At 37.8% G+C, this 20,574-nt stretch overlaps 2 protein-coding genes across 3 annotated transcripts in view; one reads left to right on the top strand and one right to left on the bottom strand.

The window, feature by feature from the left end:
* The first annotated feature begins 4,392 nt into the window (after positions 1-4,392).
* LOC140938634 (uncharacterized) lies at positions 4,393-8,704 on the top strand. The gene is made up of 5 exons (XM_073388132.1): positions 4,393-4,611; positions 6,426-6,466; positions 6,869-6,917; positions 8,091-8,171; positions 8,545-8,704. The coding sequence occupies exons 1-5, from the start codon at positions 4,519-4,521 to the stop codon at positions 8,644-8,646; spliced, it is 366 nt and encodes a 121-aa protein (XP_073244233.1). The 5' UTR covers positions 4,393-4,518; the 3' UTR covers positions 8,647-8,704.
* A 9,142-nt stretch (positions 8,705-17,846) lies between these two features.
* The window catches only part of LOC140938624 (uncharacterized), a 61,210-nt gene continuing 58,482 nt past the window's right edge, over positions 17,847-20,574 (bottom strand). For both annotated transcript variants that reach the window (XM_073388123.1, XM_073388124.1), the window contains exon 16: positions 17,847-18,533. In XM_073388123.1, coding sequence (XP_073244224.1) covers positions 18,395-18,533 — 139 coding nt within the window. In that variant the 3' untranslated portion in view covers positions 17,847-18,394. The remainder of the gene's footprint in view (positions 18,534-20,574) is intronic.

The following is a 20,574-nucleotide window of genomic DNA, read 5'->3' as shown; positions in this document are numbered from 1 at the left end:
GAGTTTTTCATGATCTACCTTAACCCCAAAAGGACCAAAAAAAAAGAAAGAGGAGGACAAGGCCTCTTACCGAGTTAGTGTTACCAGTACTACTTCACTAACAGAGAACATACGAATAGACAGGAATCAACCGGTCCGATTTATAAAGGGACGTATTTCCAAACACTAACTGAATTATTTCTTGCAACTTATTTTTTTGTTTCGGTTAAAAATGAGTACGTGGAAAAGAATATTCAGTTATAACCTATGCCCGTTCTGAAAGACGATCTTGTGGTTGAAAAGAAGTATGGGGAAAAGAATAATCAAGTAACTTGTACCTACTCTGAAAGACTACGTGCTGAAAGGACAACCCCGTCTGGGAAAAAAAAATGCCAAACCAAGAACGACATAAGAGACTTTTTCTAAAAATTATGTTTAGGAAAAGAAAACGTAAAACAACAGCAATTGCATACGTCCAAAACACAAACAAACAGTACCGAACAAGTTATAATATAGTGCTTCAACATTTTGCTTTTATTTAAACGGCATCAGTATTAGTTAGCACATCTCCACTCAGGTCTGATCTCCACTAATCTGTTAAAGAATTTCACACATATATCTCTTACACGCTTCGATACCGTCACAGGAATTAAATACGAGTTTATCTCTGAAAGGCCACTGACCAAATACTAACTAAATTATTTCTTGAATATCCTTGTGGTTGAAATCTACAGTATGTGGAAAAGAATTAAACAAATAATTAAAACTTAAACCCGTTCTGAAAAGGATTTTTAACTGCTTCCAGACAAAGCAAGCCAAAATAAAGGACGACGTGGTAGAATTCAGTAAAAAGGAAAAGCGTAAGAAGAAAATGTAAAAAAATAATGAGTAAGTGAATTCAAAAGAAAAAGGTAAAGCCAAATGTAACATATAACTCAAAAAGGAGTTTAATGAACCACTGTAAAAAAAAAAAGTTGACGTATTTCTCGGTAACCCCCAGTGGGGTGTTTTAAGAATTTCGCACTTCTATCCTCTCTCTGTTTTTATTGAACGATTGGGCAATTTAGTCTCATTGCAGTCGAGATGTTTTAAGTCATTCTCTCATGTTGAAATGAAGATTGTTCAAGTGAGGTCATTTTTGCTCCGGAGAGAGACGTACATTTAATTTTCTGGAAAGTGTTTGTGTTCTGAAAGGCGTTAATTACTTCTTGGGAAAAATTGTGCCGTTGAATTATTATAAATGAAAAATAACAGGTCGCAAAAACAACATTCAAAAGAATTGACAGCGAAAGCTAAAGTGAAATAATGAATATGTAAAGAATTTCATATATTTGAACTAAAACCGCGGAATGAAGAGATAGATGGAAGATTCTTGCAGTTTTTAAAGTGGCAATTTATGCAGTTTCAAGGAGAAAGCCTGAAAAATTCAGGCTTGTCGCTATTCGAACCCAGACTTCTGCGATACTGGTTCATCGCTCAAACCAAACAGAAAGCTACCAGCAAGCCAACTAGGAGCTAGTCATTAAATTGGTTGGTAATATAACCGGCAAAGATAAAGATGAAATACTGTATCCTCTATTAAGCCCACCGGGGGGCTTATTTATTTCAAACCTATTTGAGGTGGGGGACGGGGAGGCTTAATAGAGACGGGGGGCTTATTAGAGAGGGGGGGCATATTTCATTTACTGAGCAAGGACGATGATATCAGTTCTCCAAAAAAACTAGAATGCAAAGTAGAAAATCTCAGGGACAAGAAGTTGGAGGTCATTCAGCCAAAGATCAAAAACAAATCCGAACTTCCAGTTGGTGAAAAAACCATCCCGGATCAGTCCACACGATGTTTTACAGTCGTGATTGAATAATACAGTCTATCATTTAGTGGAGAATGAGGCTTATTTGAGAGGGGTAGGGGTTGGGGGGGGGGGGGGGGGGGCTTAATAGAGGATTTACGGTAATGAATATATGAATTCAAGAGAGAAGGAGCTAAGAGAGCGAATCCCTGTGCCCGATGATAATGTTTTTAAATCTATTTAAAGAATTTCATATATTTGAACCAAACCCGGCGGAATGAAGAAACAAATTGAAAATTCTCGCAGTTGAAGTCGCAATTTATTCAAATAACTATTAGACAGACTATTCAGTAGACAGAACATTTAAAAGGTTTTTCGCTGTTTCTGTTGGGTTTTCATCAGTGGTAAGATATTCAGTCATAGAAACAGCACGCAGATAAAAGGTGTCAGTAAAGCCAGTTTGACGAAATAAGAGAATTTGTCTCGGAACACAAAAAAGTATCCGTTGTCCGTTTTAACAGGTGTCCGTATTGAGCGTGTTCTTTTTAGAGAAAAAAAATATGAGCTTTTCGTGGCGACAAACAAAACTGTCCGTTATATAACAATTATTCACCGAAGTGGAGGTGGCTAGTCCTGGATATTTACCGAACTGCGAAGCAGTGAGGTAAATATCCACGACTAGCCACCGACACTGAGGTGAATAATTGTTTTAGTATATACTAAAACAGTGAGATCATTGAGCACAAAAATGATGATTTTTAACTCAAATACTGTTGCCAACGATTACAATTTTGGCGCGTAATGACCGGGCGGCTGCGGCCGTCGCTTTATTCTTGCCGACAATTAAAACTTTTCAAGGCATTTGTTTAGCTCTTGCGGGGAAATTTCTTCAAAAGGAGTTGTGAATTCTTTCTGTATTTAAAATCATTCTATAAAAAAAGATTATTAAATTTAGTTTGAAGCTTATTTATGAACAACTCAACTAAATAAAGTAAGCAAGACTTAAACTTAATTTGCATTTGTAAACAAAAACTTTTTCACCAGTTTTATCGATAAATTAGTGTCAAAAAGACAAAGCTTTACCTGTTAAAACTTCCAATCCGAACTTCGTCACCTTCTTCGTGTATTTCAGGAACAGCTTGCTTGATTAGTTGTGAAATTTGTTTGTTTGTTTACGGCAGAAAACCGGGAAGGCATTTTGCTCGCAACTTACGCGAGTTTGGCGTTGCTCGCTCGGAGGAACTGGAGGTGAATCAGTGAATAGTGCAGGATATTCACTGATTGGGTAGCCAATCAGAGCGCTCGAAAAACACTATCCACTGTTTTAGTATATACTAAAAACGACTGCCTGTAGAGTGAGGTTCCACTAACATGGTCTGAAATTCCCCGGCATTAATCTAAAAATGAAAAAGAGAAGCAAACCATAAGGTCAATATATATGTTAAAGTGCAGCACGACCACATCGACAAACCGTTGAGTGGTGCTGATCTCTTGTAGACCTGGAACCGAAACTAAAGAAAAGGAGATGGCAGACAGGCGGTGAAATTAAAAATAACTGACAGAGTGATTGGTAGGTGACATAAGGCTACGATCAGTTAGTTATCATTAAAGAGATTTAGAATCACGTCTACGGCACACGTCAAATTCAAGCAAATAATTTTTCAGAATAGGTCTTAATTACTGAGATAAAAACTGTCCAAAACTATAATTCTCATGGATGAAACTGGCGTGAAATTTCTATTTTTTTGTGGGTATAATAAACAGTAAACGACATTTCATAAGAAAAAACATGGCCAGGTGGTACAAACTAACGTCTACCGTTCGCCGTCAGAAACATGATTCTAAATCTCTCTATTATTTTCAGTTTTTCGTCCCTGAGGAAGATTTGTCTTTCAATCCAAAATATCAGGAAAATTTTTTGAAATACATATTTTATATCTTATTTTACCGTACTTACCATATTTAAACTTGTTCGAGGCGTTCAGCCCGGTCTCCCCACGTTTTCCCCACGCACAATTTAACTCGCTCCCCTCCATTTGAACTTCGCGCTCTACTATCCGAACGCCTTGAATAGGCTAACCATATTTTGTTTACTTCTTTATCGCTTTGCCATCAGACCCATCAGGATCAGTCTGCCGTGTGTAATTTTTATCATGTCAAGTGCATGAATTTGAATTCAGACGTGATAGCGTAAAAAGCCAAGTCAGTTTCTTTACTTTTATTACTTCGGTTAATTACTTCTGAAGATTTATGTTGGAACATACGAAACGTCAAGTTAAAGTTTCATTTCTTTCCAGAAATTCGTTGATATTTCCTTATGTGGCACTGCAGTTTGCTCTTTGTTTCTTCTTAAGCTGAGATGGCCCAAAAAAAACGAATACGTGCGATTTAGTTTTATTCTTTTTGTATACAGTTTGATGGCTGGATACTCTGAAAAAACGGAGAAAATTGTCTCAGAAAGTGCTTCAAAAGAAAGGAAAAGGAAATAACCCCCCCCGGGTTACAGAAAATCGGCCTTCGAACAACTGTGCCCATTTTCTGCCCAGGATGGTATGCCTGTGGTTACATTTTTCCACAGAGACTGGGCCGAACAAAAATACTCTCGTTACCAGGACAACCAGGACGTTTTTTGTTTCGGCAACCATTGTGATTTTTGTAGCTTCATTGTGATCAACGATCGAAGGATTTGTGAAGCTTTCACAAGTAATTTTCCCTTGTGTTTTAATCCGGTAACCTTTTTTTAATCAAGATGTCGATGGCAACGAATTATAGGTACGAAGTGGAACGACCTGGAGCGAAAAATCTACGGAAAGCGCTTAAAAGACAGGAGGAGCGAATCAAGGTTTGTGCATGACAAGAGATAAAAGGGCTAGCTGGCATAAGTGGAACTGGATCAATTTTGCTTACTTTCTGTTAGGTAATTACGTAAAGATCAAATCCATTGTGCGCTTTATACTGCAGAGAAAACGATGAAATTTGTTTCCATTGTTTAGGAGCAATTAATAATTTTGTCAGAACGATTAAGCTGATCTTCTCTTCAGACAACGATGATGTTGTTTTCACTAATTATTTAAATTCTTTCAAAGAAATAGCATTTTTGCGCACTGCATTAAGAGGCATTAATCTTCGATTCACCGAGTGATGAAATCAGCCAATGGGTTAAGATCTGCAAAGACTAGGTTGGGAACAAACCCTCGAACACAAGTCAGTTCATTCCTACATATAACTGGTGCGAAGTTCTAAAAAGAACTTCCCATTATTGTAGTTGTAAGAGGTGTGTGTGTAGGGGGGAAAGGTAACATACAACTACACTGATACATGTGCGAAGTCCTGAGGTTTGAGGAAAATACTATTGATCCAACAATAATCGTTAATTGATAGGTCTTTGGAAATAAGTCTTGTAAATCTTGGTTATCTTTCAAAGGACAATGGTTAATGTTGTTATTGATATTTTTTTTTTTAATTTTTAATGATGTACTAGTGAGCAGCACACTTACACTTCCAGTGAACATTTTCACTTGGAAGAAGGAGAAACCATGCTCGCCCGGGGCAACAAAAATTTTCGTGAAAATTCACGAAAATTCTTTTGGCCTCCATTTCTCCATTTTTCTTCTTTGTAAATAACTCCTGGTAAATTTTTTTCTTTGCTTTCACCTTCCAAATCCGAAATAATCTCACACACATGCATTTTCAAATCTGTGTGCCATGTTGAGCAAAACAAAGAAAACAGTTTTCCCGTGATGTTATCCATGTATCTGCGTGTACTCTAATAGATCATGGGCAATGATCAATCACAGTGCTTGTAGCATTCACATCATTCTATAAAGTGAAATACCAAGTGAAAGGCTCTGCATTGCCCTGGTCATTCCCAGTCAGGGGCAAAACAGTGGACTGGTCAAGGAGTTTCAAATAACAGTGGTTCTTAACTTTGATACGTAATGACTGAAGTTTTGTCAGTGTAGTTTTGTTTTGGAACTGTTGCCTATCTTTAATTTTAGATAATGTTTGACCTTTTAGGTCTTATTTTATTTTATTGTTTCACTGTAAGTTTTATGCTCTCACAATAAGTTTGTTTATGGGTCTGAAAGCAGTTCTGGCGAAAAGTACATGTAATTAACCATGGCTAAGTGAAGGTATACCTGCCAAGTGTCACACCTAAGGCCTGATTGTCACACCTGCAGATTGAAAACTTGGATCTCACGCCTGTGTTCCAATTTGTCACACCTGGTAGAAAAGTTTGAGCCATTACAGCATTAACTGACACATTTTGAAAATTATATTAATTATTTAAACAAACCAGAACCAAAGAGAGAAAAGAAAAGTCTATGTGGATGATCGACTTTCTCCGAATTCTCTTTTATTAGTAGGGAAGTCAATGTTCCTTTGTGTTCCTGTGTTCGTGTTAGATGGAACTCTTCATAACGTCTTCGGAAGTCTTCGGAACGTCTTTGGACATCTTCGGATATTATTGGACCCCTACGAAAAATCTTGGCCCTCTTAAGATAAAAAATGTCACGCCTATAAATGTAAAAAGTTTGGCGGGTATAAGTGAAGGTAACTTGTTGTTTCATGTACTGTATCTGCATGGCATTGGGCATAAATTGGTAATTTCACAAACATCAAAATTTACATGTCATTTTTTTTTTTTTGTGGTAGAATGATGAGCTTAATTCTGAACAGGAAGCAAAAGTCAAGAGGTAATTATAATATACTTTTACAAGTAGCCTTAAGCTTTAAATATAAACCCTTGTATCAAACTTTAAATTATCTGTTGTTGCTCTCAGACAAGTAAATATTTTTTCATAAAAGTAATGGGAAGACACTGTAAGAGACTTATTAAGAAATTAGAGACTGGTGCATGTGACTTATTTTTTCTGTAGGTTCTAGTCCATCTAAATCTGGAGTTAGAAAATGATTGTTTTTGTGGGTCCTTCTGTCCATACTTTTATTAATTAGTGCGCCCAAATTTAACATTAAACAAAAGAAACAGATTATAGTACAAATCCAGGTTAGGCTTATCTGTGACGTGACAATAATAGCAAAATGCCTGGCACCCCACTGTTTTGTATAATAATTCATGACTCACATTTTTTCTTTAGTGAGATTAGAGTAAATCGGATTGCTGAATGGATGGAAAAACAAGAAGAGGTTTGTGATTATGTTGCCTATACATTGTAAATCTAGAAAAATGGCATTAAATGATGTCAAAAGCATAAAATTTTTATCCTGAAGTTCCAGTGCAGAGGGTTTTTGGAGTCAAGCAAACAAAAATTATATAATTACTTTCTTGTATGGAATTACATTTTGTACAATGTTCTGATGTGCGACTGTCATGTGAGTTGTGCAATTATTATAAAAAGGGGCAATTTATAATGTTTTGCGATTTAAAATATGATGATCGACCAAAATCAGTATAATATTTATCCAAAATGGCCAGGTACACAAAAAGTTAATGTGTTACACACAGCATGGGTAGCTTTGTTAATTACCTATCAGCTTCACAGGAAAAAATAACAGATTCCCATTTTTGGATATTTTAGGGTATTTAAAGAATACCCATAAAAATCCCAAATTTGGCAAAGTGAGACAAGTCCTAACCAGGGAATTCCCAACCAAGTTTCCTGATTGGGACTTGTCTCACTCTTTCAAGTTTGGGATTTTTGTGGATATTCTTTAAATACCCTAAAATATCCAAAAGTGGGAATCTGTTATTTTTTCCTGTGCTTCCTAGTCTACTGTCAGAGTACGTTTGTCACACTGTGGATATAAATAAAATAGATTGGTAGCCAATTCTGACTCATTTCCACAGTCATCTCTTTTGGTTCCCACCCACGTGGGGAATGGAAAGCAAGAAGCACAACTAAAGGGAGGGCAAGGGGTGATGGGAAGAAGGGAAAGAAAAGAGAGAGAAATCCTCTTTCCCTCACCCTCCCTTGACCATGTATCTCTTGTTAATATTAATAGGAGACTCAGAGGTGACTGGAGACAGAAGAGTCAGGGAAAGCCAATTAAATTACTGCGCTTTTCAATAAAACATAAACTCTGAAATAAAAAGCCAACAAGCTTACAATAATGTTTTTTGCTGCTGCAAGCAACAAGCAACGAACCTTGAAACACAGAAACACTCAAAATGGATCAAAATCCACCAAACACAAATCACAAACTGTGACCTTTTGAGCTTGTGGTCCAAGTAAATTTCTGTTTTCTGCGAGGTCTGCTAAGATGATCGACAGCAGCAGCGGCTTTTGAACTTCAGAACTCATTTGTTTTTGAAAAGTGCAGCAAAAATGAATTTTTAAATTTACTTGTTGCATTTTGCAGAATAGTGAAAGACGATTGCTAAAGCAATGGGCTGAGGACACAAAACAGGAGCTGTCTCTTGCCAACAAAGAATTAACGGCTGTAAGTTTTTTTATTAGATTATTACATGTGTACAATTTTCAAATCAAGGATAAGGTATAGCCAGAGAAAAGAAGAAAAAAAACTGTAACCTAGCTGCTGCTTATAAGCCCAGTGTGCCTGGTTGCACAGAGGCCAATTAGTGCTAATCCAGTGAACAGTGTACATTCTCCAATAAATTCTTGGTACTTATTGAAATTTCCAAGTTAAATAGAGAGGTTAAGTTCGTTTTCTAATTTTTATCTCAAAGGGAGCGGGGCGGGGGAGGGGGGCGAGGGGGTCTTTGAGTGTTTAAGGAACTGTCATTTAGTATAACAACCTTACACACTGTATGTATATCTCATAATTTATTTTTTGTTCTTATAAAACATTTCAGGTCAGAAGAGCCCAGCTTCGTAACCTACTAGATACAGAGCAAGCTTTGTATGAGATCGAACTAAATAACCACGGCAAAACATTTTTCATTCAGAGAACATGACATCAACTTATTCCTCGTTGTATAATACGGTTAACATTTTATTGTCGTTGTTGTTTAAATTTTACCTTGTTCAATTGTTAAAATTTAATAAAATGTGTAAACTAACATTTCGCTCTGTCTTAGTCTATTACCAACAGTACTGTATAGACTATAGAGTCTCAACAAAGAATTATAATCATAGGCTAACCGCTAACCCCTTTGGGAAAATGAAACATAATCACCAGCCAAACTCATAATCTTGAGAAAATTGTTTCGTCATCTTTCCAAAAAATGGTCAAACAATACTTTTCTAGTTCTCTCTAACTGGTAAGAACAACTGAAAAGAAGAGATTTTATTTCTGCCCTATAGTCTGGGTCGCCAAATTCAGTATTATTTCTCCAAATTGGTTAATGCCTGATTTTGCTACAAAAATTGGGTATTGGGTATTTTCCAAAGATTAGTTAAGAGTTTTCAATTTATTTTTTATTTACGTGAATAGTAAATTTGGGCCGTTTGGGGTCGATCTATATAAAAAAGAAACTTTGCTAGACCATAAAATATAAATTTTCGTTAGTCACTAAATTAGTCCATGTTTTTGGTCAAAATTTTTCATTTCGTGTATATTCTTTTTAGAGCAAAAATAGACCCAGAAGTGATATCTTGGGATGTTCTAGATAAAAAACAAACCTTCCTAGACATTGAAAACATACATTTTACTTAGTCACTAAATTGGATATTTTCCAAAGTCCATGATTTTGGTCAAATTTTCGATTTCATGACCAATCATCATTCCTAAGCTATCCTCTTTCAGTTGCATGAAGAATCCTTCAGCCACGGTAGTACTGTTTTTGTGTACCAAAACCAGAAACCCATAATGGGTTTCTGCCAAAACCTAATATAAGCCCAATATAGGATTGCCAGGTTACCTAAGGAGTTTACATCAATATCCAGCCAGCAGCTTCCACACTGATGACTTGAAAATTGAAATGTCTTGAATAATAATTTCTCGATCAACTCCCTTTCATGTTTACTATGATTTCTAATGCTTAACTACACACTTACAAAGAGAGCTAACTTTCAGTTTATTACTCTCAAAATGTGACTCATACTTACAATAAAATTGTCATTTATAACGTTATAACAGCATTAACGATAATTATACCAACTCTGGATCGATTATGACAGTCCACATAGTTAAGTAAATGCCAAATTAAATGGGGTTGTGGAACGACAGATGGGTGAAAAATCTCCCCATATGTCCACCTGCCCCTAGGAGGAAAACCCCAGGCCAGTTACAAACCGAAATTGCCCACAAAAAAAATCAGGTATCTTGAGCAAAAGAAAGACACAAATATCAATAGGTATCTGGACCCTAAAGATTTGGTTTCCAAGGATGCTGCTTAACTATACTAGTCACTTTTGCTTGCATCGGAGAATGTAGACTGTTCACAGTCGCCTATTTTTTTGTGAGATCGTTTAGATATACCGCGTCTTACAGTCACGGCTATCTTGATTTTCAAATGTACCGAGGGGGCGAGCTGAGGGTTCGGGTTCAGGTTCAGGTTAGCGTTAGTGTTGGGGTTGGGGTTGGGGTTCGGGTTAGCGCCCCCTAAGTAGGTACCGATCTTTAAGTAGTTTTGACACTCATCCAAGATGTCAGTTCGTAATGCAAAGCGCTTGATTTCGAAGATCTTAGGGAAAAATAGAGGACTGTGAACAGTCTACGGAGAATGCCTTAAACTGTCAAGGATCTTGAAAACTGCAATAAATCATTTAAGGAACCTTGTATCAGCTTTACTAGTAACAATGAAGGCACAAATCAAACGCTCTATTTGAGGAATTCCAATTGTATCATTGTATCCTTCTCTGGGAGCTGCTATGCAGAAGGAAGTTTCCTCCAAAGAATTCTATACTATGGAAAATTGACAGGATTTTCTCTCTCTGTCACAATTGTCAGGTAACTCAGATATAATGCCACAAACTTTTTGAGCAGTTCACAACCTGGATCCACACAGACCATGCTAAAAAAGAGGGGGAAAATCAATCACCTATAATAAAAATCAGCGACATAATTTGTCACCATGGTTACTTGTCACTTAAATGATGATTTATGATTTTTTTAGACTTGAAAACAACTGCAACAAAAGCTATGAGAAAATCATCAGTCAAAAAAAGTCACATACCTCAAATCTTTTTCTGCTCTACTTTCTCCCTCACGGCAGGCCACTAATCCCCTCTAGTCTTGAGATACACAAAAAGATAAAAGTTACTAACAGTCATGATTTTCACCTCTCAGCTAACAAAATAGTGGAATGGAAATGACTGTCAAACTCAGATAACCATGAATGCCTGAAAATTCTCAGGAATATTTATTGTGTAGTGACCAATCACAATAAAGTTCAGGACGCGAAAGCAAACCACAAAACCACAAACTAAAATTAATTATTACCCATGCCATTTGCAGTTTAGTTTTCTCACGCCTCATTGGCTTTTTCTTCGCAACACAATAATATTCCGTAAAATTAATTTTCCTGGTGTGCATGGTTTTGTGAGTTTCACAGTAAGTCATGCAGAAAGCTACACATGCAATGATTACATATACTTTCCACTAATCCATAGTTATACTTTTATGATCAGGAAGACAACAACAGTGGCTTTTGCTTGTCAGCTCTGCTTTCTTCCTCATGGCAGACCGGTAATCTTGGCACCTCATTCCTTCTAATTTCAACATAAGGTATAAAAAATGATATCAGGTACAAACAGTCGATGTTTAACTTCAAATCAATGTTTTATGGCATTATTTCTCCAAAGTTAAACTGCACGAAGTTAAAAAAAAAACAATAAAATTAATGTATCACAACAAATTGCGGTTGATAACGAGACTCTTCAAAAGAAGGTTGAGTTTGATCGTCCGGGTGAACGTAGTCCTGAATAGGACTGTTGTTGTTGACAGTGACTGACATTTCGACAACCTGTACCGTAGTCATCTTCATCTGCATTAACTGTCATCCTTCAAGGATTATGTTTTATTATAGAGTGGTGCAGATATCCATAATTAATGGCATGCTGACAGCTAAAGTGACTTGCATTGACCCTTATCATCACAGGGGAAGAAGAACAGACAGTAGGATCAAGTTTAATGGCCAAACACAACTTGAACCTTCCACAAGTTCAGTTTTCGTTGGAATCCAGCCATACACTTGAGCGCCCAGCCACTGTTAGGAATCCAATCTCATACAAGTAGTATCATTCACAAGTCTCCAGTCAGATATCTGGAATTTGTGGGGCGGGCATCAGGGATGCCATTAAGGATCAATGATCACGACAAGTGTAGCGGAACTGTCAGTATGACAACTGACTAATGAGAAGGCATGTTGGGTATCCTGGATTTCCGCGAGTTGGGTGGTGGGTTCCTCTAATTGCCAGGTTGACACCTTACCAAAAAAGGCAAGCATCAGGAGAGACGTCACGCTTTTGTAGTTGAACACTACGAATAGGGAAAATCAGTCAGTATGAGTTGCTGGTTTCCTTCCACACTTACTGCTTTATTGGTTGATCAGTTCTATGACATCTTATCTCTTGTGTTATGCAGATTAAGTGACACCTCTTTCTGCTGAAACAGTTCATCGGTCAAACACCACTACACCTTCCACAAGTTCAGCTTTCACTGGAATCTGCAGGCCAGACACAAACACCCAGCTACTGTTAGAAATCCAATCTCACACAAGTAATATCTTCCACACGTTTCCAGTCAAATATCTGGAATGTGTGGGGTGCGCATCGGGGATGCATTTGTAGATCGATGATCACAACAAGTGCAGAGGAACAGTCAGTAATGAGAACTGACTGAGTAGCCACATTGGGTATCCTTAATTTCAAAGATTTGGGTGGTAGGTTCCTTCAAGTGCTACATGTACATGTAGGTTGACACCGAAGCAAAAAGGGGAGGCATCAGGGATGCTTTTGTAGTTGAACATTACAAACAGGGAAGAACAGATCAGTATGAGTTTCTGGTTTCCATACTTACAGTACTGGCTTATTGGTTGACCGGTTCTATGATATCTGATCTCTTGTGTTATGCAGATTAAGTGACACTGGTTTCCGCAAAAACGGAAACTACACCTTCCACAAGTTCAGCTTTCATATTTGGAATCTGGCCATACACAAGCACTCAGCCACTATAGATTAGGAATCCAGTCTCATACAAGTGATATCTTCCACAAGTTTCCAGTCAGTAATCTGGAATGTATAGGCAGCATCAGGGATGCAGTTGAGGATCACAACAAAGTGTAGAGGAACAGTCAGTATAAGTACTTACCTTGAAGGCATGTTGGGTATCCTGAATTTTCTTGATTTGAGTGGGGGGTTGACCTTCAATGCCACTTGCCTGGTTGACAACACAGCAAAAGACAGGCATCAGGTTTGTGCTTGTAGTTGAACACAGTGAGTACAAATAGGGAAGAACAGTCCGTATGAGTTCCCGGTTCCATACATGTAATTGCTGGCTTATTGGTTGACCGTTTGTATGATTCTACAGGTAATCACTTGTCTTATGCAGATTAAGAGGTACATGTACCACTTTCCACCAGCACAGTTCATTGACTTAACACCACTTGCACTAACTTTAGCAAGTTCCAGCCAGGCATCTGGAATTAGAAGGATGCACTTGTAGGGAAGAATAATTGTCAGTATGGGTACTGTCTGGGCATGCATGTTGGGTATCCTTGATTTCATAGTTTTAGCAGAGGTTGGTTTGTGAGTTGTAGTTGCCCATGCCAGTTGAAGGGGAACATTGAGATCGAGTTCTGATTTCCATAATATCTTGACGGAAGTTTTGTCTGACTTACTTTGGTTTGATCTCTTGCCAGCATGCAGTAGCAAGTTTTCTTTGTCAGCGGCACATAAAAAAGTGAAATTCCTCAGGTGTAGAGTCATGCAGGGTTGACATTAGGAATATTACTGGAAATCCACATGTACATTTTTATGTATTTTACTTCACGGCCTGTTCAATGGCAATGTTGTTGAGCTTTGTCACTGCATCTGTACACACATGTAGCTCATTCTTCAGAGGATCTTCAACTTGCTCGCCTGTCCCCTTCCACTAACAGAGCCTCTATAGTAGGTGCTTTTTCCTGTTTTCCCTAATGAGGTTTAACATGAGGTGTTTAACAAGACAGAGTTGTTAGCCATGCACTAAACCCCCAACCTGAGGACAAGGATACGGTGCTGCTTAGTCTCAGGCCCTTATCCCTTAGACCAATCTGGCATACATGTAGTTGAACCCACCAGGAGCATAAGCTCCCACCATCATAGCTCTGGACACAACATGGGCACGCAAGCCTCACTCCACATCAAGGCACAGCACCAGGGGAGGGAAGACCTGTTAAACATTCTTAAAATCAATGCTATACAATACATGTACTATCAAATCTTTGTAATAACATTATTGTAACATTACAAGGTGGCAAAATACATTGTAATAAGAATGAATAATCTCTCTCTTATGTTACATGCAAAATGTGCCATCCATTTAAAACCTTGATCACTCCAGTTATGGAAGCTTGATTTATTTTTAATTTGTTATCTCCAATTTAACTTTCGCTAAACTATACCAATCAAAGAGTTCTGTGAGCCAACTTATAGGTGAGAATATTATTGACAAAAACTTTTAAGAGCGGTTATAATTTGTACAATCATTACGATTCGTGAATGAGTTGCTAATAAACTGAAATGCAACAACTCATCGCAAATTTGGATAGTGTTAAAACAAGTGTGAAATTTGAAACCTAATTCTTTTAGAAGGTATTCGCATAAAAGAAAATTTGATTTTGCGGTGCCTCCAAAAACTAACCAGCTTCATAAATTCATAGGTTTCTTAAAACTGAATGATAATAAATTATTTTCTGGTTGAATTTGACAAGACAACACTTCATCAAACAGAAATTGACAAGCCATGCACAAGCACTTTAGGATGTGTTGCGGATCATCTGTTAACTCTTTATGCCCCAAACATCCACCTACAAATTCTCCAAACTGGGCTCCATATTTCCTTAAAGAATTAGTTGAAAGAATTTGATAAAAGATCAAAACATTTTCCCTTTAAATTGGTTTCATTTTATTACTTGTCATAACCTTTTTTATGATCGATGTCAATATTGTTAAAAGAAAATTGATGTTAGTCACTCTTGGGATTTGAAGATCGGTTAAAATAATAACGAGATGTCTGCACCAACAACAAATTTCTCTATTTCACAAAACAAAATCATTGCCAGGCAACGTTTTGCACTTCATTTTGACCATACAGAAGGCTAGCAAAAACTTGCTATTATTTGACCCAAATATATAGGCTAATAAACCCTTTAGATAACAGATATTTCCACACTCTAGAACAAAACCTAAATAATTGTTCACAGCCCATCTCTCTTCTCTGAAACATCACCAAACATAATTTCTATGTTCACATCATCTTTGTAAACAGATAGCAAAGATACTATATTTGACCAAAAATCATAGGGTTTCTGCCGTTGGGGAAATGGACATTTCCTCTGATTTGAAGGGGCAATGTTACAAGCTTATTAATTTCTGCTTTAGATCAATGCTGTGCTGAAGTCTTTGCTTACAAGTAGTTCCTCTACCCTTACATGAAATGCCACTGTAGGGTTAAGATGAAGATATCAAAGAAATTTTATCATGGAACACTAACCATGATCATTTTTTATTTTAGTGATTTCTGCAGGCCGGGCATAGCAATAAATCTTGTTGGGCAAACTTCTTTCAAGTTTCTTCAAATCCATGTCCATTATTGCCATCTGTTGCAACAGACGACAGGAAACAGTTTCAATGCCTATATATTATTATAAGTCATATACATGTAAATAACAAAACTATACGATTATTGTTGTACACATAAATCAATAAATTGATGCAAAAATGTTTTTAAAAATATGGCAAATAGCACAAAATACAAAGGATTTGAACATAAAGTTTTACTGAAGAACTTCTCATCACTTTCTACTATACCTTTGGATTTGTCGAGTATTGTTCCTGTTACTTTACTGCTCTGTCACAACAATGAGTTGCAGACATGCATGTACCTTTATGGGTAAGAACACTACATGTATTTGGAAGAATTAGCTATTGCCTCAATTCAGTGAAAGCAGAAGTATTTTTTATCAAAGGTTATAATTGTCATTTCTTGCACACCAGTTAACGTAATTGTATATTTAGTGTATTTTTTTTACCTAGTATAATGAAAATTAGGGTGCATTTCTTGACTAAAATCTGAGATCGGATTAAAAATCCGGATCATCAGAATTTTTTGTTAAGAAAAGAAACAATGTATTCGAAAAAGGAATATTTTTCATTCATTTCCATAGAAACGACCCACAGTATTGACGGTATCGTTGAGAGAGAATTACACGGCTGTTGATGATGTTGCAAATTTGCTGATCTTTCATTTTAATCTGGACAGTTAGCTCAAGGACACTGCTTGAAGATGAGTGCTGAAATAAGATATTTACTGGAAGAGTAAACTGCTGCAAGACGCGCTGGAGAAGTTGTGTAGTTTTGTCTCTCCGGATAAAACGGATAAAATTGATCACTTAATGCATGCCTCGAGTTCAGATTAGATTACAGTGTTGTCAACAGCTGCTGTATGTATTAAAATTATTTCAAGTTATCGGTGGCTGTATTCACTCTTTTTGGATCCATAGTAAAGAAACCCTTCGGATCATGTATCCAAAGTATCTGGTTTTAAATATAATCCAAAGAATCCACCTCCGTTGTGGATCATTTGGATCAACAATGCATTTTTGGATTTTAGTAAAGGAACGAAATATAATTATCTGTTTTCGGATTACAAATCTGGATTTGGACATTAGTAAAGAAATGCACCCTTATTTCTTGCCCTGAAGACTTGCCCTGAAGGATGTACATGTACAAGAATTTATGTGTCTTATAGATCACCTAAAATGACCATAATGCAAGGACACAAATTAATGCCTTCACACCTATAGTGTAGACAATCATAATTCCAAAAGGATGCTGTTTCCAAATAAATTCCCTAATTTTTCCAGTATGTTTCATGATCGAGAAGTATGACGCTTGTCAGATAAGCATCTGCTTGCAGCACTTACATGATTGTAACCTTCGTTTAGGAACCAGTGGAACCCAGTCCGGAGTCAGTAATCCACAGTCCGCAGTCCGAGTATTTTACTGGCCGATTAAAATTTACACCACCCGAATAGTCATGTAAGACGACAAAAAAGTTCGTTGACTTCGTTTATCTCGTGTCCAATCATTCACTGACTGTTTAATTAATAGAAGAACCTCTCTCTGTTTAAATAAAACGTACCTGGAGGCTGTACATGTAGCAGAATACTTTCGTTGTGTATTGGGTCCTTTCCTTGCGGATGGATAAAGGGTATCGCCAAGACTGTGCAAACACATTCGCGCTACGGCAAAACGAAAATAAGAAGAAAAGTTCCTTAAGAAACTCCTCTACGAGAAACTCTTTTTGAAGAAACTTTTTATTCCTCCGATATTTCGTGAAAGCTGCTACAAATTACAGAACAAAAATACCGCGTTGAAAGTGTCCCATGAATCTCTGGGGTCTTTGTTTTCTGTGTGGAGCCTGGACCCTGCGTAAATGCGAACACTATACAACGCAACAGCCGTAACGCAACTCAACGCAACACGTGTGAATCAACCCCGTCCCCAGGATCTTCTTAGGTTGCGTGTGAAATGGAAATAAAAAACCAAGCGGTCAACCAAGCGCCGAAGCAAGAAATACAAAAAAATGTCATTTCCTTCTGCTTGCATTCACGCTTGTGTTTGCACTTCAATTGTGTGAAACGAGGCAACGCAAACGCAAATGCAATGCCAAAGTTTGTCAAATAATACCGTAAGTTAGTTCACTGTCATTCTCAAACGAAATTCAATTGTCGGGAAAACAAACCATCCGTGGACGGTCATAAATCGAATAGTCTGAAATGTCATCCGTCTCTTCGCCTCACCCCGCAACCGGCAGAGACGTTGTCTCTTTCGCCGCCCCGTTAGGATGGATGACGGATGACATGTCAGTCTAGAAATCGAATCGAAAATAGCCGATTTTTTCTGAGGGGAGGGGGGCGTCTGTGCACAGGCTAATAGAGAAGAGCAAGTGAGTTAGATCCCTTAGATATTCTTTTTATCAAAAGCGAAAGAAATTACGCACGGAAAATTCGAGTTACCAGCCTTTATTAGCATATTAAACGCTGAAGTGCAAACAAAGTAAAAGCAAGAAAATACACACATTCAGAGTCGGATACACCGGCTACGACTTCCCTACGCCGGGGTTTTAAACTACTGACGAGAATTGTCATTGTTTTAAGAATATGTAAATGGAGGTTAAAGAACCAGTTAAATGTACGTTAACTCAAAGCGACAGTCTACAAACAGTCTATGAGAACGTCAACCTAATTGTGAGAGGTTTTCCTTCTATCTATTTGAACGAAATTGATGCTCGAAGCATGCCGCCACAGTCGCAGCGACGTAGCAAGCTTCAAGTTCGTTGAACTATTCCCTAGGTCCCAGGGCTTCAAGTTTATGAGAAAGAACGATTAATTAAAATATATGGGGCCTCAGGGCAACGCTAACTCTAGGCCGTCGCACAACAGATGTGCTCTTTGTCAATTGAACTGACTTTCTTTATCATAAACTACGTGTTCTTACGCGGAAACTACTCTACTTGCAAATTATGCGAACCTAAGCAGTTAAAAAAAATAGCTGTCACTCCTCCTCCCGTGAGATTTCCTGGCTGGTATCATCAGCATCATCTACCAGAGGGACTACCGGCTTTGATGAAGGCAAAACCGGCTTATAATCCTTCTTTCTTGCCTCATCGGGATTACCTTGATCGTCAACACCTCTAATAAAAAGAGAATAACTTCAATCCCAGGAATAAAGCTGGAAAACTTTACAGGACCTTTCCCCTATTCCCCTTAAAGTTGAAAAGGGTCGTTGTTGGACATTTGTCTTCGAAAGTCCTGGATTTTGGTTTGGACGGGGTACACTTGTGAAGGTAACCAGAGTCGCAACCTCGGACAAAATAAAGGGGACACTACGAAGGAAATCCTCCCCCACACACACCTCCCCTAGGCCGCAAAGTTTAAAGCGGTTTGTGTCTGGACATTTGGTTGCTGAACTCTCGGGACTATTCTATTCGGAAGGGGTGGGGTAAAGTAGGAGTTAAGGCCCAATCTCGGGGATCCATGGGACCGTAACTAAAAAAGTGCGGACTAAGAAAGTAACTTAAAGGAGACATGATTGATATTTAAGTCGAGTTAATCATCAACAGAAATTTAGCCTGGGACAAGGCTCTGCAGTAGTGGAAAAAGGCCCAAAAAAACGGGGAGAAACAGGAAAAATATGAATATTGGCGAGCGAAGTGAGCCGAGCGGTTGTCTGGGAAGGGGGAAAGGGCCACTCTTTTCCTCGCCATACTACCGGCCGGCTCGCTTCGCTCGCCGATGTTTTGCTTCTTTTTTTCTCCCAATGAGAAAGAATGAGAGAAATAATGTAAATCGTAGGTCGTATTTCCACCAAATAACGTACTCCAGCCATAGGCCACATACATTAGGGACTGTGCAATAATTACCTGGAGGGGGAGTTGGGAAATGGGTGAAATACGCCCCAAAACTAAGTCATACTCCCCTCGCATTAAGCAAAAATTAATTTCAACCCCTCCTCACATAATGATAATATTAAGGCTAACCCCCCGCCGCCTTAAAAAAAGTTTCCTCCCATGTCTGGTAGAAACATCACTTCAAATAACTCTTCGACGTATGTCGAAGAGTCATTTGAAGAGTCATCAGAATCACTGGACTCTGAGCTTCTGTCGTCTTCGCATGAATTGGGAGATTCCTCATCTTCTACAGCACCTCTGGCACTAAGGTTCCCGCGAGTGTGGGTGACAGCTCAGGAATTCCTGTCTGATTGAGCTTTTTTTTTTGAAGCTCACTTAATCATACTGTGTTATATTTAAGAAGTGGTTTCCTTGATTTGCCTTTTGAAGACAATGACTCAGTCATGGCAGACAAAGGGTTCACCATTCAAGATCTGTTACCACTGGGAGTTTCCTTAAACATTCCCCCTTTTCTAGGAAGTTCTAGCCAAATGCCCGCTGAGGATGTTGTGAAGACTCAAGAAATTGCCAGCTTGCGCATACATGTAGAACGTGCAATCAACAAGATAAAAAATTTCCACATTTGGGATTGGGTTATACCCCTCCACCAGCTTGGCCTTGTAAACCAAATGTGGTCTGTGTGTGCGATATTATGCAATGCGCAACCCAACATTATTTCTATTTAACTGCAAGCTTACCCAAAAAAAAAATTATGTGTTAGTCATCCTCTCAATAAATTGAAGCTACCAGTATTATGTTCCAACAAAATTTAATGACTATTGATATTAATTTTATTTTTGAAAATGTGTCACTGGTACTACCTTGAAACAACCTAACATTAACATTGAAGTCTCCATGTGAACGGGATTGTGAACAATCCAATTCTCCTTTATGGTCTCCCTATTCATTCAATATACATATGAAACTGGTGGAATGAATTTGTTGTAATATCTAAAAATTTTTAACTGTGAATAATTTTTGTAAGTTTTGTCCTAAAAATATTAATAAAGAACCATAATTAAAGGGTGGCCTGTAAGGAGGATTTGTGTTGTTGAATCAGGCCAATAAATACATTGTCAAAACTGCCAAGATAGACAAATGAATAGCCTGTTCCAGGTATTCAGATAGTGGGAAACAGAGCAAAATAAAGTGAACATAAAAAAGCCAGAAATAAAATAATATCTAGCCAAAAAAATAATTGGCACCTGCTTTTACTTGCACCTTTCCCTACAATCTGAATGCCTGCAGCAAGATAAATAAAGCTATTTGTAAGCAATATAATTTA

This window comes from Porites lutea, chromosome 5 (genome assembly GCF_958299795.1).
Source record: "Porites lutea chromosome 5, jaPorLute2.1, whole genome shotgun sequence".
Lineage (NCBI taxonomy): Eukaryota > Metazoa > Cnidaria > Anthozoa > Scleractinia > Poritidae > Porites > Porites lutea.
The sequence above is the reverse complement of the archived record's forward strand: the minus strand, read 5'-3'. Positions and strand labels throughout refer to the sequence as shown.